The 26,263-nt window shown below is 54.4% G+C and overlaps 1 protein-coding gene across 1 annotated transcript in view; it reads right to left on the reverse strand.

Annotated features, from left to right (window-relative positions):
- The window catches only part of KIRREL3 (kirre like nephrin family adhesion molecule 3), a 152,346-nt gene that overhangs the window by 38,294 nt on the left and 87,789 nt on the right, over positions 1-26,263 (reverse strand). The window contains exon 5 of the mRNA XM_060160902.1: positions 2,970-3,127. Within this exon, the coding sequence (XP_060016885.1) occupies positions 2,970-3,127 (158 nt within the window). The remainder of the gene's footprint in view (positions 1-2,969; positions 3,128-26,263) is intronic.

A 26,263-nucleotide genomic window follows, 5' to 3' on the forward strand; every position in this document is an offset into this window, starting at 1 on the left:
TTCTCCGTGTGCCCCAAGTCACAGGTTTATAGCTTGTCAGACCTGGCAGGTCCCTGCTATATGTGAATTGTGTCCGCCCCACCCCCGAACTCATATGGTGAAGCTCTGACCGCCAGTGGCACATATTTGGACATAGGGCCTTTAAAGAGGTAGTTAAGGTTAAATGAGGTCATAAGGGTGGGGCCCTAATCCAATAGGACTGGAGTCCTTATGAGAAGAGGTAGAGACACCAGAGATCTCTCTCTCTCTCTCTCTCTCTCTCTCTCTCTGTCTCTGAACACACAGAGGAAAGGCCATGTGAGGACACAGTGAGAAGACCGCTGTCTATAGGAAGCCAGGAAGAGAGGTCTCACCAGAAAGCAACCTCACTGGCACCTTGATCTTGGACTTCCAGCCTCCAGAACCGTGAGAAATGCATGTCTGTTGTTTAAGCCACTGGTCTGTAGTATTTTATCATGGCAGCCCAGACAGACTGATACAGAGTGTCTGATCCAGCCCCTTTGCTTTACACACAGGAGCCTGAGGCTCAGGGAGTGACTTTCCTGAAGTTACACAGTAGGGATGGATCCCAGGGCCCTGGCTGGTGGTGCTATAGTTCCTGTCGTGGGCCGTGGGCCGGCAGGAGGGTGACAGGGTCGGGTGGGACAGAGGGTGGAGCGTGGCCTCCCTGCTCTGATCTGCAGGGGCACGGGGCTGGGCTCTCGGAGGGGCCTTCCCCTCATGGACGAGGCCAACGTGCTGGGGGCAAGGTCCAGCAGTGACCCGGACCTTTCTCTTCCCCAGATGGGGGCATGTCCTCTGAGGGCAGAAATCTTGGCAGGGGCCAGGCTGGTCCAGCTTCAGGGAGGGACTGGACAGATGCCCAGACTGAAGGAGCAGCCCTTTCCTTCATCATCTGGGTGATCCATCCCTGTGTCATATTTTTGTATTTCCTAACACAGCAGGGTGGCTCCCGCTCCGGATGTGGGTGCGAGATTTCTCTCACAGTAAAGCAGCTCCCCCCGGATGGACTCGTGCCCGAGGGAAGGCACTTGTCCTGGGTCTGGCACCAGCTCTGGGTGGGGGGCAGGGGCCCAGGCCTCGATCTGCAGGTTTGGAGCTGATTCCTTGGCTGGGTTTTCGGCTTTGGACAGGAAGGACACTCCCTCAGAGGAGGAACGTCCTATCTCGTATCCGCCGTGGATGGTGGAGGCCGTGCTCATCTTTCCGGGGCCCAGGAAGTTGGTGCACTGGGAGTGGGCAGCAGGCCGTGCCCCTCCTGCTCTCTGAGGCCAAGGAGGGCCAAGGGGAAAGGAGAGCCACGGTTCTGGAGGCCTGGGCCTCCCGCCTCAGAGCCTGATCCAGTCTCTGAGCAGCTGCGCATGTGTCTGAGGCTGCCCGGAGAGGAGGAGTAGGCCCGCCGTTGGGAGGACCGTCATCAGGTGAGAAGGGCCGTCACTTCCCTCGTCTGTAGATCAGGGAGTCGGACCAGCCCTCCCCAAGGTCCCGTTCACCTTTAACGGCTCCGGGGTATGTCAGTGCCGCCTGGAACTCTACTCACAGCATCCTGGAGTGGAGTTTGGTGGGAGCTGTTTTCAAACGTGCCGAGGATTTTGTTTTTATTCAGGGTTGGTGAGGCTGACAGATCAGGAGAAGGTGGCCATTGAAAAGGTAGTTTGGGGAATTCCCTGGCGGTCCAGTGGTTAGGACTCCGGGCTTCACTGCCGAGGTTGTGGGTTCAGTCCCTGGTTGGGGAACTGAGATCCCACAAGCCATACGGCACGGCCAAAAAAGGAAAAAAGGAAAGGTAGTTTGTTACTCAGCTCCCTAGAGGAGGGGGCACACGACTCCATGTACAGCATTGGCCCCGCCAGGAGGCACCTGGTCAGTCAGGAGGCAGAGGGAGCGAGGGGAAAGCACGGGTGCAAGCCTTTACTGTGGTTTCTGTGGGAAAGAATGGACGAGGCAGGGTAAGCAGCTGAACAGGTCTAGGGTTGGAGGGTTAGAATAATTTCCGCGGGCTCTAGGCTATAGGGGTGGTCTCTGGTTACCTGGTATCCAGCTCTGCAGTGACTTAGGGTAGGGGGAGAGAGCCTGGGACCGCAAGAGCCTGATAGAGGAGGGGGTGAGGCTGTGGACCCAGGGTGCTTTGGTTTGCATAGTAGAGGCCTGTTCCCAGGTGTTTGCTCTCTAGGGATTAGCGAACCCTAGGAGGGACCGTCCCTCCTCAACTACAAGATGTCAAAGCATCATGAAATATAGAAAATAAAAACATGACAAATACAGGGGCCAGTTCAGGGCCCTTCCAGCTCCTGGCACCTTGTGTAAATTAGAGAAAAGCACCTCAGCCGGTAGGTACAGCAGATGCAGGGCTTGGTAAGGGATTATGGGCTGGATTCAGCACCCCTCCCCCACCCCAAGCCAGGCACCTGGGACAGGAAGGAACCTAAAGAGCCTCACCTTGCAGCTCTGGGAGGGTGGGCAGATTGACTAATAGAAATACAGACATCAGTTAACTTTGAATTTCAGATAAACAGTGCATAATCTTTAGTATAAATATGGCCCATAGTGTGGCCCATGTAATATTTGGGACATACCTACACTGAAAAGTTATTTATTGTTTACCTGAGATTCACGTTTAACTGGACATCCTGTATTTTATCTGGCAACCCTCAGCCCTGGCCACCTGTGTCCCTGAGTCCTCTCCTCTGACCATACTCTATTCTTAGGGTGACCAAGCTCAGCGATTACCCCAGGAAAGAGAGAAAGTGGAGGAGAGACAGAAAAGGTCAGATAAATAGAGGCAGAGCACGAGAGAGAAAAAGAGAGACAAAGTGACAGTGCGCGCACGAGAGAAAAGACAGAGAGAGAGAGACAACGAGCCAGGAACAAAAGGTGACAGAAAATCATACAGGCAGAGCAAGAGCTGCAGAGAGATGGGGAGAGCCGGCCCCTCCTGCAGCCCCTCCCCTCCTTCCACCCCGCCTCACCTTGGAGTAGGTGGCTCCATTGATCACCTCTCCCTTCCTCAGCCAGATGATGGAGGCTGCAGGCTTGGCGTTGTCTGCATGGCAGGTGAGGTTGAGGGGGTCCCCGGCCCGCAGGCTGATGACAGGCCCCCCCAGGATGACGGGGTCGTCAGGTGGCACTGCGGGGAGAGGAGGGGAGAGGTCAGGCTGAGGGCGCCCCTCCCCTCGGGCAGGGCTGGGTGGACTTTATGGAGTTGATGACCAACAGTAATTATCATTCTTTAATAAAATGTATAATCCCCTTGTAGGATAACAATAACAGCAACAACAGCGGTAATCCTGACACAGGCATCGCGTGTTTATTTGCAGAGGACTCTCATGTCATCATTTCATCCCGCGTGCGGCAGCCCGTGAGGGGACAGGGCAGGTGTCATTAGCTATGATTTGCAGATCGGGAAGCACGGCACGGCTGCCTGGATTGCTTTTTTTTTTTTTTTTTGCGGTACGCGGGCCTCTCACTGCTGTGGCCTCTCCCGTTGCGGAGCACAGGCTCCAGATGCGCAGGCTCAGCGGCCATGGCTCACGGGCCCAGCCGCTCCGCGGTGTGTGGGATCTTCCCGGACCGGGGCACGAACCCGTGTCCCCTGCATCGGCAGGCGGACTCTCAACCACTGCGCCACCAGGGAAGCCCAGATCATTCTTTTTAACTTCTCTCTCCCTCTTTTAAAACAAAGCAATGTCACATCTGTCGTCTGATTTAGTCCTCACAACCATCTTGCGAGGTAAACATTATTATCCCAATTACACAGATCTGGAAACCGAGGCTCAGCAAGACCAAGTGACTTGCTCAAGGTCACACAGTGCATGAGTAGCAGAGCCAGGGCTGGAAGCAGGTCCCCTGACACTTGGAGCACCAGGCTGGTTGCTTCCCCTGCAGGGGACAGGTGACAGGCGACCTTTCAAGGCTGAGACAGTGTTTCAGAGGGCTGGGCATCTCCTTAGCACTTTACTCTCCCTCATCCCAGAGTCAGAATGAATCTCTCTTGCCTGGTCCTTCCACCCCATTTCATAGCAGCGTGGTCCCCGCCACGAGACGGGGACTGCCAGGGGGAGAGTGACGCCTCCCGTAGCGCCCGGCACAGGGCCTGGTGCCTGGCGGAAGTGCCATACACGTTTGCTAACTCCAGTGCAGTCACGCCTTTGATCCCCATGACGACCATGGGATGCGGGATGGGCAGTTATGGTGATGGATGACCATTGTTGGGAGAAGAGGCCCAGAGAAGTTAAGTGACTGGCCTAAGGTCACAGAGCCTCTTCTGAGGTTTGTGCTTGTGGACGCACGAGGGTCTCAGGCCTCTGCTTTCCCTGTCTCTCCTTCCTGGACAAACCAGAAGGGGCAGGGCTCCTCGGAGACCACCTGAGGAATCCCTGGCCTTCTTCCCCAAGGCGGGGCTGGTCAGGAGGGCTGAGCTGCATGTTTGCTCAGTGAATGGGTCATTAGGTGAGAGTTGGGGTCCTCACGCAAAGGGCCTTCTTTGCCCAGTAACCAGAGAAAGTCCATCCTTCCAGCCAGGCCCTGTGCGACCTTCTGGGCCCATGGGCAGGAAGGCAGCCTGTCCAGGCAGTGGAGGCACGTCCAGACCCAGCAGCTCTGCCTTCCAGCCCCTCCCCGCCCAGGGCACCCCCAGCAACCTGCTGGCTTCCCTCCGCTCCCCAGGGCCCATCCCTGCCCTGGCACCTGCCAGGCTCCTCAGGAAACTCCAGGAGACCCTGGGGCCAGGTGAGTACTTGAAGCAGCACGCCTCCAGCTAGCGGCTCTGCCCCCTCCCTTTCCGGCCTCCAGGACGCCTGGTTCAGAACTACAGCCCTGGCGAGTGCCATCCCCCAAGTTTCTATTTCCTAAGGGAAAAAAAACCCTCCCGGCTTCCAAGTTGCTCTCGTCAGCCCCAGGACTCCACTGTGATCCTGGCCCAGGGAGAAAGTCGGCCTCATTCAGCCCTGCCCAGCCTCCTAGGGGGACCTGGGTGCAGGTAGACGGTAGGTGTGGGCCGGACAGTAAAGACAGCCTCCTACCCCGCCCACCCTTTACCCCCTCATTAGTGCCAGAGGCCCCCTTGGTGCTGTGGGCCAGAGAGCCCCAGGGAGGCTAAGGAGGGCCTTATAGTGCTGGGGAGGGGATTTTATCTCCTTGCTTTGGGCGGGCCCTTCCAGCAGGGAGGGCTGCGCTGGGCTCCGGGCCCCTCCCTCCGGGTGGCGGCTTTCGATTCGATGGATGTGCTCAGGCAGAGCTTGCTGAAGGCCAGGGAGACTGGAAAGAAGCTTCCGGAACAGAATCAACACCTGGCCATCCCCAGTGCTGAGCCAAGGGGGCGAGATCGTGGAAGTGCCCTAAATCAGAGGCCGAAGCGGGAAGGCAGTCCCTTGCCCGGTTTTATTTCCTCAGATATAAAGTGTGAAAGTACAACAGGGGATCTGGAACGTTCCTCCAGCACTGACATTTGTTGGGCCCGAGACAGTGGTTCTCGCTGCAGTTTACAATATTCCGGGGGAGGTTTTAAACGTCCCATCGCCAGGCCACACCCTGACCAGTTGAATCCCCATTTCAGGGGGTAGACCAGAGCATCAGGGCATTTTAAAGCTCGCAGAGGATTCTGCTGTGTGACTGGGTTTGAGAACATAGTGTCTCTGGGCCTTTGCTCAGTGTAACCACCTGTGATCACGGCTAGTGCTGCGTTTGGAATGTCGGGTTAGAGGAGGGGAGGGGGGAGTGGGACTGTGCCGTGCGATGCTTAGGTGCACGTGTGCGTGCGCACACATCTTCCCAAGTAAGTGGTTATCACGCCAGTCGTTCACGTAACCACGCATTAGGGATCGGCCCTCGCCTCGGTGCACACCAGATGGGGAAGGAGGGGTGTGGATGGGGGCTGGGGCGGGGGAGGGGGGGAGGGGGAGGAGGGGGGAGGTTTGGGGCCCGCAGGCTGAATAGAAATAACAGTCGCTCCCTCCTGGCAGCTGTGGTCCTGACAGGAGGGGGGTGACTCATTACCTCTCCATTCAGACCCGGGCCCGGACCTGGGGGGCCAGGAGGGGAGAGAGTCTCGAGCAGCCCGAGCCTGGAGATGCATTATTCATCCATCCCCCTCCCAGGATTCGTTATTATCCTGAACCACTATAGAGCTTGGTCTCCTAATTTTTTAATCACAGGGAAGGTGGAAGCGTTAACCTTTTGTGATTAATCCGGAGATAAAAATAGTTGACGGTTTTGGTGTTGAGCTTGTTGTCAGTCAGGAAAAGTGCATTAGCTGTTGGGTGACTGAGACCTGGGAGGACTTGAGCCCGGGCAGAGCGGGTGCCGGGAGCTGGAAGGCAGCCCGGGGGTCACACCCTCCCTGGGACAGGGGCTGGCACTGGGGCACTGCATTTGAAAGGGGCACATCATGCGAATTAGGGTTCTACAGTCGCGGGGGGGCGCCTGGCTCTTTGCCATTTACCCTCCTGTCATCCGGGCTTTGGGCAGGTGGCTGGGGGCCTTCCTCCTTGCTCTGCCCATCTCTGGGCATCAGCCGTGTAGACAGTGCCACGTGTGTGGGTGTACAGTGTGGAGGACCCGCGCTCCCTGTGTGGGAGGGAGCCCCTGAGGAATTTCTCCCAGCTCTGCTGCCCAGAGCAAGCGGGCTTCCGTGGAGCAGCGGGCAGGGAGGCACAGGGGAGGTGTATGAGGCCAGAGAGCATGGTGGCTGCCCAGGGTCACAGGGAGCGAGGGTAAGAGGGGATGGGGAAGTGCAGCCTGGCTCCACCTGGGCGGTAAAGCTTTCACCTGTTTTATGTACTAGGGTTCTTTATACCATTTTACAGCAACAAGAGATTCTGTGGCTAAAAGTTGTATGGGACCGATCCCCAGCCCCACAGCTATCTCTAAGACGTGCTCCTATGATCAGAAGGCCTCCTGCACTAGAGTATGTGCTAGGGGTGACCATCTGACTCTCCTTCCTGCAGGACATCGGCCGGACAGAGAGTAGAGTGGAGCTGGGTTCAGAGGGCTTCCGCCTCATTCTGGAACTGCTCACCGACTCTGTGCCCAGCTCATTTGACTCCTTGGTCTTGGTCTGCCTGGTTGGTCAACTTTGCCCGAACAGGCTGGGAAAATTCTCTTGGTGCCAGGCCATGGGCAGCGCTGTGGGGTCTCCTCCAAAGTCCAGTTGGTCACCTAAGTGGCCCCCTCCAGCCCGCTGGGCTTCCAGGGTTCCCCAGATGCTCTGTCAGCCCAGATGGTTGGTCCCCAGAGATGGGGGATGGGACACATCTGCCAGCAGAGGCCAGTAGCCCGGACACGGAGCTTATGTTGCCAGGGGCAGAGGTGGGGCGGTCAGCGGGCCATCCCCCCACCCCCATCAGCACCGGGAGCACCTCGTAGACGCTAAGCTCTCTGGAGGGAAGGCCCGGGTCCTGTTCAACTCATGTGCAGTGCCTTCTCCACAAGTGGGCTGTTCAAACACAGTCTGGTTGGGTCACTGCTCTGCTCCAAGCTCTCTGGGGCCTCTGCACTGTCCCTGGAACGTAATTTGAAATCCTCTCTGTTGTCTATAAGCACCTGCACCCCTGGTCCTGGCCTGCCTCTGGGACCCGGCTTCCTTCCACTCAGCCACTCAGCCCTCACCACGCCCCGGCCCAGGGCCTTTCCATCTGGAATGTTCTTTTCTGTGTCTTTGTCTTGCTGGCTTCTCCTCGTCAGTGATCGTGCAGCTTAAACGCCACGTCCTCTTCGAGGCCTGGCCACCCAGTGTAACAGCCCCTCATGCCTCTCTGTCACACCAGCCCCCTTGCTTCTTTATCACTGGGTTCATTTGTATCTCCCCTTATGGAAAGGAGGCTGCCTGACAGCAAAGACAGACCTTGTCTCTCTTGGTCACTAGATCAGCGCCTGGCACACAGTAGGTGTTCAGTAAATGTTTGTTGAATGAATAAATGAAAGATCCCTGGGTGAGGGGTCTGGCATGGGCGTTTGCTTCCGAGGCCAGCAGTTTCTATGCCGTGTGTGTACGGCGGTGGGTAGAGTTGGGGTGGCGGGCAAAGAGGAGGTGCCTCCCACCCCTCGTGGGGACAGGAACTCCCTATGGTGGGACCTTGGGGAGTGGTTGCTTCCTGCCGTTTCTGGAAAGGAGGAGCCCAGGCGGGAGGGCTTGGGGTGGTGGGGTTCTTGGCTTGTTTTCTCGGTAGCACCAGACCCCTCGGTCGAGGAGGGACCCCCGTCTGATTTCTCTGGATCATAGGCTAGGGAGAGGTCTGCTGCAAGCAGGGTGGCACCTTGGAGGGCTTCTGGCTTGGAGGGAAGACGAGGTGTGCCTTCCATGGTGCTTTTCTCTGCTTTTAGGGGTCAGTGTTCAGCCCCAGGCCCCAGGGAGTCAGGAAGGGAGCGGACTGAGTTTGTGCTAGGAGTGGGGGAGCTGACTGGAGGGGAGGGAGGACCCCCAGGGGCCTCCGAGCTCATCCTAACCAGCACCTCCCACACTCCAGAACCTTCTTTCCTCCCAGTGTCCTGGGTGCACGGCCAGCATTCCTTCCTTCTCTCCTGAAATTGATGTTTCCACGTCTTTCTTTCAGCCTCTTTCACGCCCCAATCTGAGCCCATAGTGGTTGAGTAAAGCCAGACCCAGCCTGCCCTCTTGAGCCGGGAGGGTGAACTTTGTTCCTCAGAGCGTGTTCCCGGGACGGAGCTGCAGCCTCCACATCACGCGGGAGCTTGTTAGAAACGCAGGCTTGGGCTTCACCTCAAGAGCTCCTGAATCTGGATCTGCGCTTAAAAACGACCCAGATAACTGGTATGCTCTGGAGGGCTCCTAGGATGATTACAGACCGATAAGTGCTTTGAAGAAAAGGCTCATTGGACAGTGAGAACACGTGTGGGGACCTCTGTGCTGGTTGGTGCCTTTCCCTCCATGACTTCCTGGGGGTAGCGTCCTGCTCACTAGACACTAGATTTAGAGGTGGACCCCAGTATGGATGTGTTTCATTACAGGTCCCTTTGGGACTTCCCTGGTGGCGCAGTGGTTAAGAATCCGCCTGCCAATGCGGGGACACGGGTTCGAGCCTTGGTGTGGGAAGATCCCACGTGCTGTGGAGCAACTAAGCCCGTGCGCCACAACTACTGAGCCCGCGCTCTAGAGCCTGCGAGCCACAACTACTGAGCCTGAGCGCCACAACTACTGAAGCCCGTGCGCCTAGGGCCTGTGCTCTGCAACAAGAGAAGCCACCGCAATGAGAAGCCCTTACACCTCTGAGAGGAGTAGCCCCTGCTCGCCACAACTAGAGAAAAAGCCCACGTGCAGCAACAAAGACCCAACGCATCAAAAAAATAAAAATAACAGGTTCTTTTGCTTGGGCAGTTCTTTACCTTGGAATGCTGGGGTCCTTCTTCTCCTGGATCATTCTTACCCAGCCTTCCAGATATAGCTAAGGGGTTGCTCAGTCCATGAGGTCTTTCTGGATCTCCAGGTTGGACCAAGTGGCTTTTGTCTATGATCCCATAGCATCCTGGGCCTCCATCTGTCTCAGTAGCTCACCTCTTCTATGGAAATGATCTGAGTGTGTTTGTCTTTCCCTAGACTGCAACCTCACCCGTCCTGTCCTCGTCAACTGGCAGAGCACCTGACGCTCCAGGGTTATCCCATGTATGTTTGCTGAGCTGAACCTGGCTCGAGTCCATCCCTTTACAAGCTGTATTACATATGTAATCCGATAATGTTTGCCCTCTTGTCTGGGAAGTGGGGTGATAAAGATACCTGCAGGCTGTTTTGAGGATTACCTTTATGATATGAAGAATGAGGAGGGAGCTTTGTAAACGGCTAGACAAATATTGATTATCAGGCCCAATTTTTTTTTTTTTTTTTTCTTTTGCGGTACGCGGGCCTCTCACTGTTGTGGCCTCTCCCGTTGCGGAGCACAGGCTCCGGACGCGCAGGCGCAGTGGCCATGGCTCACGGGCCCAGCCGCTCCGCGGCGTGTGGGATCCTCCCAGACTGGGTCATGAACCCGCGTCCCCTGCATCGGCAGGCGGACTCTCAACCACTGCGCCACCAGGGAAGCCCTATCAGGTCCAATTTTTAAGAATGACATTCAGTTTTGTTTATGTGGACGGCACTGGGCCAAGGGCCCTCTTGTTTCATTCTCAGTTTTCCTCGAAACGGGTGCTCTTAGGACCTCCATTTTATAGACTAGGAAACTGGGGCTCAGGGAGGGCAAATTACTTAGCTAGGGTAACACAGCAGGTAAGGGGTAGGGTTGGGATTGAGACCCAGGTTTGTTTTCCCCTGTGATATGTTCTGCCAGCATCAGAGCAGCACGCAGAGCCGCCCGTGAAGCTGGGGCTGTGCCTCACAGCCCGTCCCGTCAACCCTCCTGCCCCAGTCCTGACTTTTTATCCCTATGCATTCAGACCCCCGCACTCCCGCCCCCAATCTGATTTCCGACGGCTCGATGACGCACGAGCCTGACTTGCAGTTTGTGTTGGAGAGAGATGTCTGCTAAGGGAGAGGAGGAATGATTTCTGCCGTTCAGATCCACGCTTTGCTCACTTTTGTCATTCTGCCCCGTTGTCAGGTTCTGGGCCCCGTGCGATCCCAGCCTCCAGCTTCCTCGCTCACTTTGATGCGCCACCTAATGGCCAAAGTGCAGAACCGCGGTCTGTAAAGACACGACCGGGATGCGCCTGCTTTTAAGGGTTGGCTTCTCAGGCCCAGCTCACTAGACATGTATTCAGAAAATCCATGTTGAGTATCTACTATGTGCCAGGCCCTGCTCAAAGCAGCGGGGACGCAAAACTCCTGCCTTGGTGGAGTTTATATTCCAGTGGGAGAGACAGACAATAAACGGGTAAATACATAATACAATGTTGGTTGGTAGTCAGTACTAAGGAAAAAAAAGACCAAGTGGGGGAATAGAGAAATCCTAAACTGGCCTCTAGGATTCTCTTCTGGTTTTCTCCCATCCTCTCTGAATGCTACTTTCTGTCTTCTTCCCACCCGTAACTGGTGTTCTTCCCCAGGGATTCTCAGGCCTGCATACGTCCTTCTGTGCACTAGCCGTGGAGAAGCACATGGCTTTCCTGTGGACGCAGCCAACATCTGCGCGTTGATAAATCCCAAATAGGCAGAACTTCTATTTGGGGGATCGGCACCACCACTCAATGACTGAAGCTAGAAACCTGCACGTCTTTCTGAATTCCACTCTCCTGCATCCGGCATTACGAACCATCCTGGTTAATTCTCTGAAATATCTCTCAGATTTGTCTCTTCCTTTCCATCCCCAGCAGTCTTCCTGTCTCAGGCCCTCATCATTTCTTACTTGGGTTACAATACCTAACACCCCCTGCTCTACCCTCCACACTGTTCCAGAGTGATCTTTGCAAAGGTTTGATATTCACCCATCCACTCAGTCATTCATTCACTCACCATTTGCTGCATTTCTAGCAGTCCTCTGTTTGCAATCTTCCAAAGGTCCCCCACTGCCATCTGGATAAAGTCTGAACTTCGTGGCTCTCGCCAATCCCTTCTGCTTCATTTTCCATCACTTCTAATTTGTTCTTATGGATAAGAATCACCTGCAACTCCTGGAATAAGTCACTCTTCCCCAACTGTCACTTTCCCTTTCCTTGGCTAACTCGAAAGTCAGGCAGCTTGGGTTCACATGCTGAGCCCTACACTTACTAGCATGTGGCCCTGGCCAACTTCCTTAGCCTCTCTGTGCCTCAGTTTCCTCATTTGTAGAACAGACTATATAATAAAACCAGATTTGCTGTGTAGCTCCCAGGATCAAGTGAGATGCAGTGTGGGAAAACACTTTATCAGTGGTCCAGTGTTGTAGAGAGGTTATTTGTTCTTCAAGCAGGCTGGACTCATTCCCTTGAAAGATGGTGGGCAGAGTTCCTGGGGCTTGTGAGTCTGGTGCTCTGTTTCCTTGGGGAAGCAGAGATCTCTCTCTGCTTTCCCTGCCCTGTCCTCACCAGACACGGGGTGAAGACCCTGCTGCTCCCCAGGCGTGATCTGCTGCCCTGCCTGCTTGGCCCCCTTCCCTCTCCAGTCTCCCCACATCCTATGCCCATGAGAGTGAGGCCGTTATGCTAGACGGCTGCAAAGGTGTGCGTGTGCCGCTGACCCCGTGTGGAGTCGAGACGAGCATCTCCTCTGGGCTCGGCCAAATCGCTGGCTTACAGAATCATTAAGTTTTCAAAAGCTAACCGATGCACTCAGTAGTAACCTACTGTCGGTTTGCTCCTGAAAGATGGCTCGGAGCTCTGGGCTCCTGTAGTAGTCCCAGCACTGGGCCCATGGCCGCGACCCTCTCCGCTCCGCTCCAGCCCTTTCCACCTCCGTGATGGTCGGGGACCGTCCCACAGGCTCCATCTCTGCTACTCACAATGTCCATCACTCCCTGCTGCTCCGGGATAAAACCCAGTTCATCCGCATGGAGCGCGTCCAAGGCTCTCTCCAGCTAGGCCTTCTTTCTCCAGCTCTTTCTCGTGTGCTTTCCTTGGACGGGTCTGTTCACCTCTCTGCAAGGATAGCCTGACCTTTACAACCACATGCTTGGGTCTGTGAAGTTCCCTCTGCCGAGAATGTCCTCACCCCAATTCTTAACAGGCTGGAATACCATCCTCTCTCCAAGCAGCTCAAAGGCCACCTTTGCCTTGTTAACTCTTGGTCATTCTTTACTGTCACCTCCTCCAGGAAGCCCTCTGTCAATCTCAGCCCTTGCCCTAAGACCATGTGCCATCTCCATGAGCTCGTGTGGCCCTTGGTGCCATTGCCGTCGGCTGCCCGACAGCTGTGAGCTCCTTGAGGGCTGGCCCTTGCCGGGTTCTTCTTTCTATCCCAGTACTTAGTACCGTGTGCAGCTCAGAGTGACCCTCAATAAATCCTGGTTAGCTGTTGCCTTGTCTGATCCCACTGAGCTGGAAGCAAACATCCCCTGCTCCCTTAGCACTTAGCCTTTCATGCTGACACCCACCGTGGTCCATGTTACTTGATCTATGGACCTGTTTCAGGTTCCCTACAGCTCCAGGAGGAGTCTTAATACATCTTTGCATTTTTACCACCTCCTAGCGTATTACCTTGGGTGTAGTAATAAGAATACAACAACAACAAATAATAATAATATGGTTAACAGCCCGAACTCCAGAGCTCTTCCAGTGCCATAAAAGTAGTCATTTAATCCTCACAACAACGCTATACAGGTAGACGTGGTCATGCATATTTTAGAGACAAGGAAATGGAGGCACAAAGCAGTTAGGTTTCTTGCCCCGTGTCACGCAGCTAGTAAGCAGCGGAGTTGGGAGACGTGCAGGGTTTGCCACATTTAGTAAATAAAAGTACAGAACGCCCAGATAAATTAGAATTTCAGATAAATTGCAAATAATTTTTAGTATGTTTATCTGAAATTCAAATGTAACTGGCATCCTGCATTTTACCTGGCAATGCTATACATGTGTTAATTAGGTATATGTAATTTAATAAATGTGAGTGCCTTCCCCCCTCTTCAGACCGTTTCCACTCCCAGTCAGGTCTACCTAAAGAAGATTTGGGGTAAGATGCAAATAGGGTCTTTTTAAGATGTGTCATCCACAGATTCTGTGGCACCATTGCCCAGACACTTTTCCTGGGAGGTTGGGGGCAGAAGGACAGGAGGAGAGGGGGCTGGAGGCTGCATTTCAGCTCTGGCCCTGCCCCCAGCCTGGGGGGCCCTGGACTAGCTGAGCTCAGGGGTCCCTGACTCCAGCGACTTGCAAAGGTCCGGACACTGGGAAGTCCGCGCTTCACCTGGAGCTCCTGTTATGCAGGGAAAAGATGGGCGGCAGGTGCCACGCTCCTGGCTCCTGGCTGCGTGACTGTGGGCAAGATAGCATGGATGGCATAGATATTACAGTATCTATCTCACAGGGCTGTGTGCTGAGGAAATGGGTTAATACAAGTGCTTTGTCCCAGAGCTTGACACCACAGGAAGAACTCAGCCCTCATTAGCTCCCGATACGATTACTGTCTGTTCAATAAGTGGACACGGAGAGCAGCAGTTACATGTGAAATTGCTCGTTTCAACCTCCTGCTCTGTTACCTCCTTGTGTTGCACCCTGGCCTCAGCCTCCCTAGGTGGCCTGGTCAGCACCTTGCCTCAAAGCACCGACAAAACCATCACCATGGTGACGGTGACAGCAGGAGGTAAGAGGCCAGGATGGGCAGGGCCCCCGGGGAGGAGAGATGCGGCAAGGGAGACAGATGCTGTAGGGGCAAAGGCAAACAAAGTCACTTGTTTCGCCCCTCAAATGAGGAAGGGTGTGCACTCTGTTTATTTCCAATGAAACCCTGAAAGGGTCTGAGCCATCTCATCAGTGAGGCGCTGTCTGTGAGGAGACGGATGCTTCCTTAATCCCAAGTACACAAATGAATCATAGGATGTGTGCAGAGCAGAGGGAAGGAGAGATAAGGGGGAGGGGGAGGGTGCAGATGGCGGGCTCCACGCAGGCAGAGGGCTGTGTGTATGTGTGCGTCTGTGTGTGTGTTCACGGCGCAGGTGGGTGATGTGTGATGGTGTGTGGAGAGCAGGTGTAGCACCCTTTGGGGGCCAGAGGGAGAAACCAGATGGGAAAGGGCGACCTGTGAGAAGAGCAGCAGCAAGGAGAACAGGGTGGGGTGGGAGAGCACGTGGAACCCTGGGGCAGGCGAAGGGGGGGCGGGAGGGCAGGCAGGGGAGGACATCCCTCCTGCCACGTGGGAGGTGGGTCATCCTGCGGAGGAAGGGACTTCTCCCTCTCCAGCTCGGCTGCCGTGCAGATGGCCACAGGGCGGGCTGAATGCCCTTCTCAGGTCAATATCTGCTTCGCAGCACCTCCCAAAGCTCTCCGGCTCGTCCTGACCTTGACGTTGGGGTTCTCCTGTCCAACATGGCTGGGTCCGGGGGAGAATCTAGTGTGGTGGCGTGGGTTGCCGTTTACGGGTTTCAACCTCACAGTAACCTCATGCCTTACTCTACAGATGGGGAAACCGAGGCACAAAGCGGCAGATCCACTTGGAACAAGTGATACGACTCACGGTGAGGGGCCCAGGAGTCTGGCTCAGGCCCCTGGGGGCCGGGCGGCGCTCTCCTAACCTCAGTGCTGTCTGGCTGCAACTCCGCGAGAAGCCGTCTCGGGGTCTTTGTCTCGTTAACAGCTTCAAGGAGGCCATCCTGACCCAGCAGAACACCGCGGGACTCGGGAGTGTCTGGGTCGGTCCCGGAAATAGAAAGCAGAACTGATATGGTCGGTTTCGCAACAGGCGCCCATCTGTCAAATCCGGGTCCTCAAGAGGCTCCGTGGCTTCACTCAGGAGGGAAGTGAGGCTGGTGGAACCTCCCCGACCAACACCTGGGGCCTCAGGAGTCTCACAAAGACTGAGGGGCACGGGGAAAAGGTCGCCTCTTTAAGGGGCTTAAAAAATAAACACATGAAATCCTAATAATTGGCTTTTAACGTGAGACACTAGGAGCACTGATTTTTGCATTATAAAAATGTGTGTTTGTTCCCTGTGGCAGCTGGTTGAGGAAGCGCAGGGAAGGATGGAGAAGTGACAGAGAGAGTTCAGGGAGGGGGACACACAGGGTCAGACAGGCGGGACGAGAAGAGACAGAGCTGAGCGATGGGCAAGTCATCCACTCGGGAAAATGATGAACGGGAACAGACAGAACACACTGTCCCTCGTCACGGGGAACTGTAAAGCAGCGCGCCAGGCAAGGAAAAAAGCAAAACGCTTTCTCTGGGCTTCTCGCCACAAAAATTCATTTCAGGGAATCCCAGAAAACCGCTAAACGTACCTTTCAACTTTATGCAAATTTACCAAATCCAGTATCTGCCAGCATCCTTAAGAGGAGAAAGTCAAGGTTTTTTTTTTCTGCTCTGAGCCTGTTTTTGGAAAAGCACAAGTCTCTAAATTTGAAAAAGGGCAATTCTTTTAGAATTCCTTGCAAAAAGCGCTTCACCGCTCCTCCGTACTTTAGCATTATAGATATTTTTAAAGTCTCCCGTCTTCCTCATTTTTCACAGAGAGAGCGCGCACATTTCTCCTCAGAAACTGGTGAGCACTGCACGGCATTTTCTACGGAGAGGGCACACTTTCCAGGTGAACATTCCCTCTTTACAATCTGCCAGGATGCTGCGATGTGGAACGTGACAAGGCTGAGGCCTCTTTGCAACCGGAGGGAAATCAGGCCATGCTCGTCCTGGGGAGGGTGCAGGAGGGGGCGGTGCAGACTGGGGTCCTGTAGGCCAAGCCCGAGATAGAGCCCTCAGGACGCTTAGTGGGGAGGCCTCTCTGGATCACCCCTGATGGGAACCGGGGAGGTGGCACTGGACAGAGGGGCCAGTCTGGACTGCGGTGGTGGCACCTTGAAGATCTCAGCGGACCCAACAGGAAGCTATGAAACCGGGAGGGCAGGCTGGCCTTTGTGCCCTGCAGGGCCCAGTCACTGGCAGTGGGCTTCCTCCCCTTGGGCCGCAGGTAATCCCCAGAGAGGACTCAGCAGAGAGCTGGCCACCCAACAGCCCAGCAGCTGAGGCAAGGAGTCCTTCTGCTGGAAGGGGGAAGGGAAGTGGAGGCGGCCATCACAGCGTGCACTGCAGGCGGTGTGCACAGGAGGGGGGCGCCGCCTCTTCTCCCAGAGCGGCCCCCTCTTCCTCATGAAATTGCGGCGGCGTGGGGTGGTTTTGGCCCCAGTGTGCTCTGTATCAGAATACCGCCCTTTCGGAGGAGAGCTGGGTAGTTGGCCAGGAGAAGATGTTGGCCCTGCTCTGTGCTCTGGGTTCGATTCACGGTGGGGCCGGGAAGGCCTCCCCATCTGCCTCTGGTCACGCCCACGGCTTGTGTTTGCTGGTGTCGGTGGGCTGGGTTTGGGACCACCCAACCCCTGCCTCTCTGGCCCCAGGGAAGCAGTGTCAGGGTGAAGAGTGGGCACCGTCTTTGCTCTCAGACAGACCTGGGAACCTCCTTACGTGGTGACCTTGGGCAAGTTTCTAAATTTCCGGAGCTTCAGTTTCCTTATCTGTAAAGTGGAGCCAATATGGGCTTCTCGTGGTGCAGGACTGAGCGAGGGAGCACACGAGCGGCGCGGGTTGTAGCAGGTCCTCGGCAGGGGTGGCCATGAGCTGGGTCGGCTAAGGTTGAGGCCGGCTGCGCTCTCTCCTGATTTGTGGGGTGCTCCCTGGGGTTGAGGCAGGGTGCCAGCTAAGCTCAAGTCAGATATGTGGTTTGCAAAACGTTTTCAATATAGAGAAAGAAGATATATATATCTATGTAAAATGGAACACCATTCAGCCACGAGGAAGAAGGAGATTTTTCCATTCGTGACAACGTGGATGAAACTTGAGAGCGTTATGCCAAGTGAAATAAGTTAGACAGAGAAAGACAAATACTGTATGATATCACGTATGTGGAATCTGAAAAAAGCTGAACTCTGAGAAACAGACGGTAGAGTGGTGGTTACGAGGGGCTGAGGGTGAGAAAAATGGGGAGATGTTGGTCGAAGGGTACAAACTTCCAGTTGTAAGGTTAACACGTTTTGGGGATCTAACGTACAGCATGGTGATTATAGCTAATTGCACTGTATTATACATTTTAATATTGCCACCAGAGTAGATCATAAATGTCTCACCACTAAAAAGAATTGGTAATTATGTGATGGGATGGAGGTGTTAGCTAACGCAGTGGTGGTAATCACAGGCAATATATGAATGTATCAAATCAATGCACTGTATACCTTAAACTCACGTATTATTATAAGTCAATTATATCTCAATAAAGTTGGGGAAAAAAAGGTCAAGTAAAATGCTATGTGCAAGGTAAGGGAAGCAACGGGGAAAGAGCCCTGATGTCTCATGGTGACAATGGCCATGGACAAACTTATCAGATCTGCCCAGAAAGCCGTACGGGGCAGGTAAGTGTGACAAGGTGCAGCATTGGGTGGTGCTCTGGCCTGGGATGGAGAAGGCTGCTCCCCAGACATTCCTAACGTTTATACTAACTTTCTACCTTACAATGTCAATTATTACAAACCTACGAGGTGCAGCCTTAGTCACCCACTGGGTGACGTCCCTAAGAGGTGGGTGAGGAGTGCCGTTCCAGGGATGAGGGACCTGAGCTGGTGTCCAGGCCTCAGAGCTTTTTAGTGGAAGAAGGAGGATTTTAATCTCACCTTTCTGACCTCAAGTCTAGAGACCTTTCCACCTGGCAGCTCCTCAGCAGGGGCTGGGCAGCCCGGGGCAGTGTGAGGGCTCAGGTACCCTGGCCCCAGGATGGAGGGCCGCCCCCCACCCCCCCGTGCTGGGTGGTAGCCTCCTGGGCCAGCTGTCTCCCGGCCCTGATTCTGATGCATTCCTGGGTCTCCTTCCAGCCTGGACCCCACAGGCTCCCACTCTCCTCGACCCCCCGGAGTCCACTCAGACCCCTTCCACCCTTTGGGGAAGGTGATCCTGATGGAACCCTCAGGATGAAAAAATCCCACTCACTGGTATGTGCCCGGACCTCAGCTGGAAGATAGATTCTCTTTATTCCGAGTCTGAGTGATGTTTTCCTCCCCGTCTCCTTTGGCGCCCCTCACCCCTGCTGGCCCTGCGGAGGGGCCCTCCTCTGGGGTGTGTGAGTCCTTCTCCATCACTGCCCGACACCTCCAAGGTGCAGCCACTGCGCTGGGTTCCTTGCCTGTAGGTACCCCATTGCGTGGTTGCCCTCACGTCCCTAGGGGGCGGCTCTCTCTTCCTGGAACACCCATCCTTCTTTCCTGACTTGTGGGCACCTATGTGACCTGCAAGCTTTGCTGAAGTGCCTCCCATGTGACCCCCACTACACTGTGGCTGGGTGCTGGTGCGGGCAGGGGACAGGCTCATCCCTGTGTGACCCGGTGCCTCTGCCGGTGCCGTGGGGCTGAGCTGGCTGAGAGCCTCCCCTTCGCTCCTGCAGAGCTCCTGCACCTCGCAGGTGGATGAGTCCAGGAGCCTGGCTGGGGGTGACTTCCTGAGGGGAGCAGCCCTGTCGTTTTCCTCCTTGTCTCTCCGGCCCCAGCCGAGAGCTTGCACAGAGCCGGTGCTCAAGACGTGAGCACGGAGTAAACGAGTGAAAGGTAGGAAGAGATGCGCATGAAGGGGGGGTTGGGTAGAAAAAACAGCCTCCAGATGGGGATGCTTACAGAGGAGCAGATCTAGAAACATTAATAAACACTAAGATGTATCGAGGACCTGCTTTGTTCCAGAAGGTCCCCTTTGGCCCCATTGGCACTCCATGTGGGACTCACAGGCCAGTTTAGGGCATTGCTAGTTTGGGGTTGGCTACAGGGATTTGAGTCACCAAATGGGACCCAGGACAGCTGGTGTCCCCTGGATTTCTTGAGACCTCGGACAAGTCTTTTAACTTCTGTGTTCCCCACTCTCCACCTTCAACCACCCTTCTCTCTGGGACCTGTTAGCTACGCCTAGCTACCCTTGGATCCTTCTTTTCACCGGCTCCCTTCTAAGGCTTCCCCTTTCCTTTGATTAGCAATTGACTCACTGTGGAAAGCGTTCTGAGCACGGTGTATACTCTATAAAAGGAGACAGGACAGCACCGAGTTGCTGGGAGCGTCCTGGGATCAGAATGTATGGGTTTCAGCTCACATCTACATCACTGTTACTGTGAAGGAATCTGGGGTGTCAGTGCTGCATATATACGTGCTGCTGGGGAACAGCCCATCCACTGCTCAGAGGAGCGGTTGGGGTGAGGTGTCCAGTGATGATTTGGGGTGAAATGTATTGGATGTGTCTTAAAGTCACAGTCGGCTTCTGTGATGGCCACTAACATTCGTGGCCAGAGGCACGGATAGTCCAAATTTGGTATATAATTGAAAGTATCGCTTGCATTTGACTTTGGAACACACTGTGAGTGTGTGTGTGTGCGTGTGCGTGTGCATGCGTGTGCGTGCGTGTGTGTATGTGTGTAGGGGAGGAAGGTGGCTTTCCTTTTTGACCATGTTTACTTTAGACTCCTGTTAGAGTTAATTTGCATTCACTGGATGCAGTCCCGGGAGAGGTGGGCAGGGCTTTCCCTGCACGAAGCAGCCCTCAGCCTGGACTTGTTCACGAGGTGGGGCATGGGATTCGCAGGTGCTCAGAACTCCTGGGGGCTAAGACACTGCCTCCGTGGATGGGCCACTGGGCCAGGGAGGCAGGGCTGTTTTTGGAGTTAGACCTGGCATTACATTGTGGTCTTGGTTACTAGCACCCATCTCTCTGGGTGCCCTGCAGCGCAGATGTGGTTTTTTTTGGAAAGGGTGATTTCAGAATCCGGACTTTTTATTTTCTTAGTTGCCTTAAATGAGCCCAGTGGCTCCCATCCTTGCTTGACTCAGTTTCCTGGGGCTTATCATATAGGAGGATAACTTACAATGGACCTTCAGTAACAGGGAGGTCATCGATACATAGAGGATGGCCTGTATATGTTCTCCATCTGCACTTAAAGGGAAGAGGGGCTCAAGTGCAGCCTGAGGGAGTGAGGTTAGACATGAGGAAGCACTGAACTAGGGAGGGGAGAGGGGGCTTCTCTCTCTTTCTCCAGAGCCTGTTTTTTTTTATACATAAAAAACATTTTTTTAAATTTTATATTGGAGCATAGTTGATTAAAAATGTTGTGTTAGTTTCAGGTGTACAGCAAAGTGATTCAGTTATACACATACATGTATCTATCCTTTTTCAAATTCTTTTCCCATTTAGGTTATTAGAAAGTATTGAGCAGAGTTCCCTGTGCTCTACAGTAGGTCCTTGTTGGTTATCTATTTTAAATATAGCAGTGTGTACATGTCAATCCTCAACTCCCAATCTGTCCTTCCCCCTGACCCTTCCACCCCGGGTAACCATAAGTTCATTCTCTAAGTCTGTGAGTCTGTTTCTGTTTTGTAAATAAGTTCATTTGTATCATTTTCTTTAGATTCCGCCTATAAGTGATATCATATGATATTTGTCTTTCTCTGTCTGACTTACTTCACTTAGCAGGATCATGTCTAGGTCCATCCATGTTGCTGCAAATGGCATGATTTCATTCTTTTTAATGGCCGGAGACTGTTTTTTGTTTTTGGTCTTCCCTTGTCTGGGATGAGTTGCATACGTGTGGCGGCATGGCCCCGAGGCAGACGGTGGACCTGATGGCTTCCCAAAGCCCCTGTAGGCTGTGTCCGCTCCCAGCCTTGCTCATTAGTTTGCCCACAGCCAGGGGAGTTTCTTCCCTGCCCCCAATTAGCCTCTGCCCCTCCGGTTCTCTGACGAAGGGAGCGGAGAGCAGGGGCCGAGGGCTGGGGAGGGAGGGGGCCGGACTGGGGGTGGGGAGGGCCGGGGTCTGGAGGGGGAACAGCGGCCAGGCAATGTTTACAGCTTCCTATCAAACTTTGATAAATTGACTCTGAAAGGGCCTTTCCTTCAAGTGATTTATGCCTCCCAGCTGTTCACGGTGTGAAGTATCTAGGTGCTGAAGGCGGCTGTGAGGCGGTCTGTGCAGGGGAGACTCTGGCCTCTTACTGCTCTGAGCCCCCAGGACCCCCTCTCTGATGCTCAGGACAGGGGTATTCAGGTGGCTGCCTCGGAGCCCCAGCCGGGAGCCAATGGCTGCAGAACTGAACAGGGAGCTCTAGGCTGGTCTTCCAGAAGAGATGGACCAGGGAGGGAGGGTGGAGGAATTAAGTCAGACATGAAGCAGAACTTTCTGACACTGTGCTGAGTGACCAGAGAGGCTGTGGAATAGCCTCGGGTGCCCTGGCTGCCCAGCACGGGGCGATCATTAGTATTATTTACCTTGAACCTCACCATGACCCAGAGAGGTGGGCAGACAGGGCAGGTCTCAACAGCCCTCTGGGACTCAGGAGCAAAGAGCCCAGCAGGGATCAGAGAGTTGCCCGACATCACACAGCGGGAATCTGAGCTGGAAACTGAACTTCAGGTCCAGAAAGATTTCCCTACGGCACCTCACCCTGCAGCCACCCAAAATTTGAACTCACCATCCCTAGCTGGCCTCGCCTGGACAGATGCACGGTGACTGCTGGCTGCCCCGGAACTGGCCTATTCCTAGTGCCCCTTCCCCCAGCCCCGGGTCCTGGAACCCTTTTCTGTTTCAGGCTGGGGGCAGGTGGTCCAATACCTCTGCTCTAACTCAAGGCCGGGCATGAAGTTTATGGGTGTGCCCCAAACCTCAGAAATGGAGATAAATTATAATTGAATGAAAATTTAAAAAAAAAAATTACCAAGACAAATGCAAAAGTATTCATGATGCACAAACTATCACGATTTTAAATAAAGACAGGATCGTGAAGCTGAAATTAATTTAAAATGACTGAAGATGGTCACTTGGTCATGAGAAATGATCAAACATGGCCATTTTTTTTCAACTGAAAAATGAGAGAAGCAAAGGGAAATAGATTATTATCATTATTGATGTATTTGCTTCCATCAAAGCCAAATAAACTCTGTTTCTACTGTAAATAAAATAACGTTGTGAGTTTAAATACATCTACTTTTAAATGTTTCAATATTTTTTCAAGTACTTTAATGTTCTGAAAAGAAAATTAACTATTTAAAAATACAGGGAATCATGGAGTTAGGGGCACACATTGTTTCCTTTTGCCTCAGGCTCCAGTATGTCTAGGCTTGGTGTTGCTACGGTTTCCTGTCTTTATTCAATATTTTGATACTTTTTTCAGAAATTAATTTTTTTGCATTAACTTTGATTTTTTAAAGTATTGCCTTAAAATACCATCTAGATCACTGAGGTTTTGGATGCCCCTTACATTCTGTGCATCGCCCCAACCTTGGACCTGTTTTGATGCTCTGCAGGGAGTGAAGTTGCCCTTCTTTCCTGTCCCTGGTGGGAACAAGACACAGCCCAACCCTCGGGCTCTAGGCCTGGAATAGTCCCCGGGAAGGTGAGCACTGGGGCGGGAACAGGCTGCCAAGGGAAGATGGATGGGCTCTGAGGCTCTACAGACAGAGACGAGCGTCCATTCCCGAGGCCATCCATCAAGTTCCCAGTGCAGTGACACTCACCCTAGTCAGGCCAGGAGGCCCCAGGTTTCAGGAACAGGGAGGCAGGAAGAAGCCAAGTGGGCAGAGGGCTTCTGCAGGCTCTGAGCTGGTGCCTGGAAGGGGTAAGGTTCAGCCAGGGCGGCCGGGCTGGGCACTGACGGTTCCAAGGGGTGCTGCATACTTGGTCCGGCTCCTCTTACCGCCCATCTTGCAGGCAAGCCTCCGCCCTGCTGCTCAGACCCCGGCAGGGCTGGGGGCTGGGAGGGAGTGTGGGGAGAGAGCGGGGCAAGTGGACGCGTGTGGAGGCAGACAGCTTAGCGGTGGCCTGCACACCCTCCTCTGCCTGCTCAGACCTCTGGGGGGCCCCCCGCCTGCAGAACGGGGCTGAACGAGCAGCCCCACCCTCTCCTGCCCTCCGAGCCACCAAAGGTCCTCCACATGAACCCCCTCTCTGCTGCCCACCTGCAGGGCCCTCCACCCTCTCCGGCTGACCCCACAACGGTTCCTCCTCCAGACCCAAGTTCTGCGTCCTCTCCGAAGCCTTCCCTGACTGTCCACACTGTCCCACTGGTTCTTGCTGGCCTCGTTTCTGTGTGGAGCCATCTCACGGGTGCATAAGTCGCCTCCCCCAGCAGACTCTGAATTTTCTGAGGGCCTGGACGATGGCTTATACCCGGGGTCCTTTCTCAGAGCCTCGCACGTGCTGGCAGCAATGTCTGGGGGTGAGACGACCCTGTGAATGCTCGCAGGCCCGTGGCTCTCAAATTGTGCAGAGGGTGCAGGCAGGGGTGGCTGCTGAGGGAGGGCTCCAGCAGGGTCCCGGTCAGGCTGGTGGAGCTCTGGTCCCCCTGTGAGCCTGTGTGGGAGCCCCCGCCCCTCTCGGGGTTCTCCTGACAGAAGACATCGCTGCCTGAGGCGCGGGACACTGGATTCTCCTCCCAGTGTCTCAGCAAATGGCAACTGTCCCCTACCAGCAGCTCAGGCCGGACACCTTTGTGTGCCCTTGACTTTGCTCTGTGTCTCACATTCCAACTGCTGTGGCTCCGCCGTCGCAACATACACAGATCTCATCCCTTCTCACACCTGCACTACTGCTGTCCCAGTCAGCTCAGCAGGACGGGACACCTGGACCACACAGTGGCTTCTTAATGGGTTTTCTGCATCCATTCTTGCTTCCTCCCCGCCCCCAGTCCCCCATGATCTCTTCTCAAAATAGCGGCCAGGACGATCCTCTTTGCATTATGTCTCCCCCTCCTCGAAGCTTCTGCTGGTTCCTACCTGAAGCAGAGTAAACTCTGAGATCGTTACTGTGATCTACAAGATCCCACAAGATCTGGCTCCCTCTGACCCCATCTCCATGGCTCTCTCCTTCACTCACTCTGAGTCAGCCATGCAGGCCTCCTCGCTGTTCCTGGAAGATGACAAGAATGCTCCCGCCTCAGGGCCTTTGCTGTACCCACCTCTGCCCTCCCCAGGTCTGGAATGCTTTTTCTCCAAATGTCTTCTTGGCTAGCTCCCTCGCTTTCTCCAGGCCTTCGGCTATATGTTACTCCCTCAAATAGGCCCTCTCTGGTTCTCCACATAAAATTGCACCTCTGCTCCACCCCTCTCCTCTTCTTCCTCCTGTTTCGTTTTGCTTTATGACACTCAGGACGTTACAGTATTTGTTTGTCTGTCTCCTTACCCTGGTGGAAACTCCAGGAGAAGAGTGACTTTTTCTGTTTTGTCACTGTTGTATCTTTAGTGCTCAGAAAAGCAATGGCACACAGTAGGTGCTTATCCGAACGGCTTACCACCTACTAGCTGCATATGATGGGGGATAAAGTTCTCCCATCTGCAGATGGGTGGATGGACTTGCATCCCATCAGGCCACGTCCAGCTCTCATGCTCTGCTGGAAGGCCCCCTCTGCACCCATGGTCCCTACTTTGCATTAGGTTGGCACTTTGTACTTTTCCAATGGCTTTCAACACAGGATCTCATTTCATCTTCTTGCCCATCCCTGGAGGCTCAAGTGGTAAAGTGAGATGCCTGGGTAGACCCTGGGTCAGAGGCATGCCCCCTGGGGCTCAGCCTCATCATCCCAGCCCTCTGGGGTGGCCTATGGCCTGAATCATGAGTGATCTCTGGGGCCCACGTCCAGGCCAGCCCCTGGGGAGGCTGCTAAGCAAATCCTCAGCCTCTCCAGTCCGGGCCTGGTTCCCGATGTGAGTCACAGCTCTGTCACTGCTCTTGCCTGTTTTATGATGAAGGGTGATTATACTAAGGGACATTAATTACAGGAAATAATGGCTCACTCTTGGGGCTTCTCCAGCCTGGTTTTGCTGAAGAGCCCAGTGCGCTTCCATTCATTTCAAATAGCCTCTTTGAATAGCGAGCACAGACGAGAATACTTGTTCCTACTTTACAGATTAAGACAGGGGAGGGGCCCGGGCAATGGCATCTGTAAACCCCGCTCTCCAAACACTACACAACACACCAAACAAACCCTGATTGTAATGTTTGGCCATTGCTAGGGTATACATCCTCCCGTTATGGCCAGTTACAAGCTGCCGACGAGTCACTGGATGCAGAGCTGGGAAGAGACGCCCGCCAAGCCCTCTTCTGGCCAGGGTGAGAGCCCTGAGCCTCTCCTCAGACCTTCACGGCTCACGCTCACGCTCAGCACTCGTCTGATTTTCACAACAACCTTTGAGATGGGCAGCTATGCTTATGCCCATTTATCAGGTGAGAAAACTGGGGCTCAGAGATGAACTCATTTGTTCAAGGTGGGAGGGGAGGGCTACGTGTCCCTGCTGGGGATGCCGGCCAAGCCGAGGCAGGGCGGCCGGGAGGGAAAGGAGCGGAGGGCACCCTGCCTGGTTTAGTCCTCTGGCCGCTCCTCCCTCAGTCCGAGCTGACCTGGCAGTTGCAGCGGAAGGTAAACTCCCTTAGCTAATAGGTGACCTTGGTGGTCATCCACCTGTTCTGCGGACTCTACTGACAGCTGTCCTGTGCTGGGCCCGGGCTCGGTGCTGGGAGCAGAGGGCAGGGAGACCAGGCCCTGACCACTGGAGACACGCAGTCCAGGTGGGAAGACATCCACACAGCACAGGACTGTGTGGTGAGGGCTGTCACGGGGAGTGTAGGACGCATGGGAACCTAGAAGGGACCCTAAATCAGAGGCCGGGGAAGGCCGAGGCCTGGAGGGGCCTGGGCGGCACGTGGGGTGGAGAAGAGCGAGGAGAGGCGTCTTCCACACAGAGGAAGAGAGAGAATCATGTGATT

This window comes from Lagenorhynchus albirostris, chromosome 9 (genome assembly GCF_949774975.1).
Source record: "Lagenorhynchus albirostris chromosome 9, mLagAlb1.1, whole genome shotgun sequence".
Classification (NCBI taxonomy): Eukaryota; Metazoa; Chordata; class Mammalia; order Artiodactyla; family Delphinidae; genus Lagenorhynchus; species Lagenorhynchus albirostris.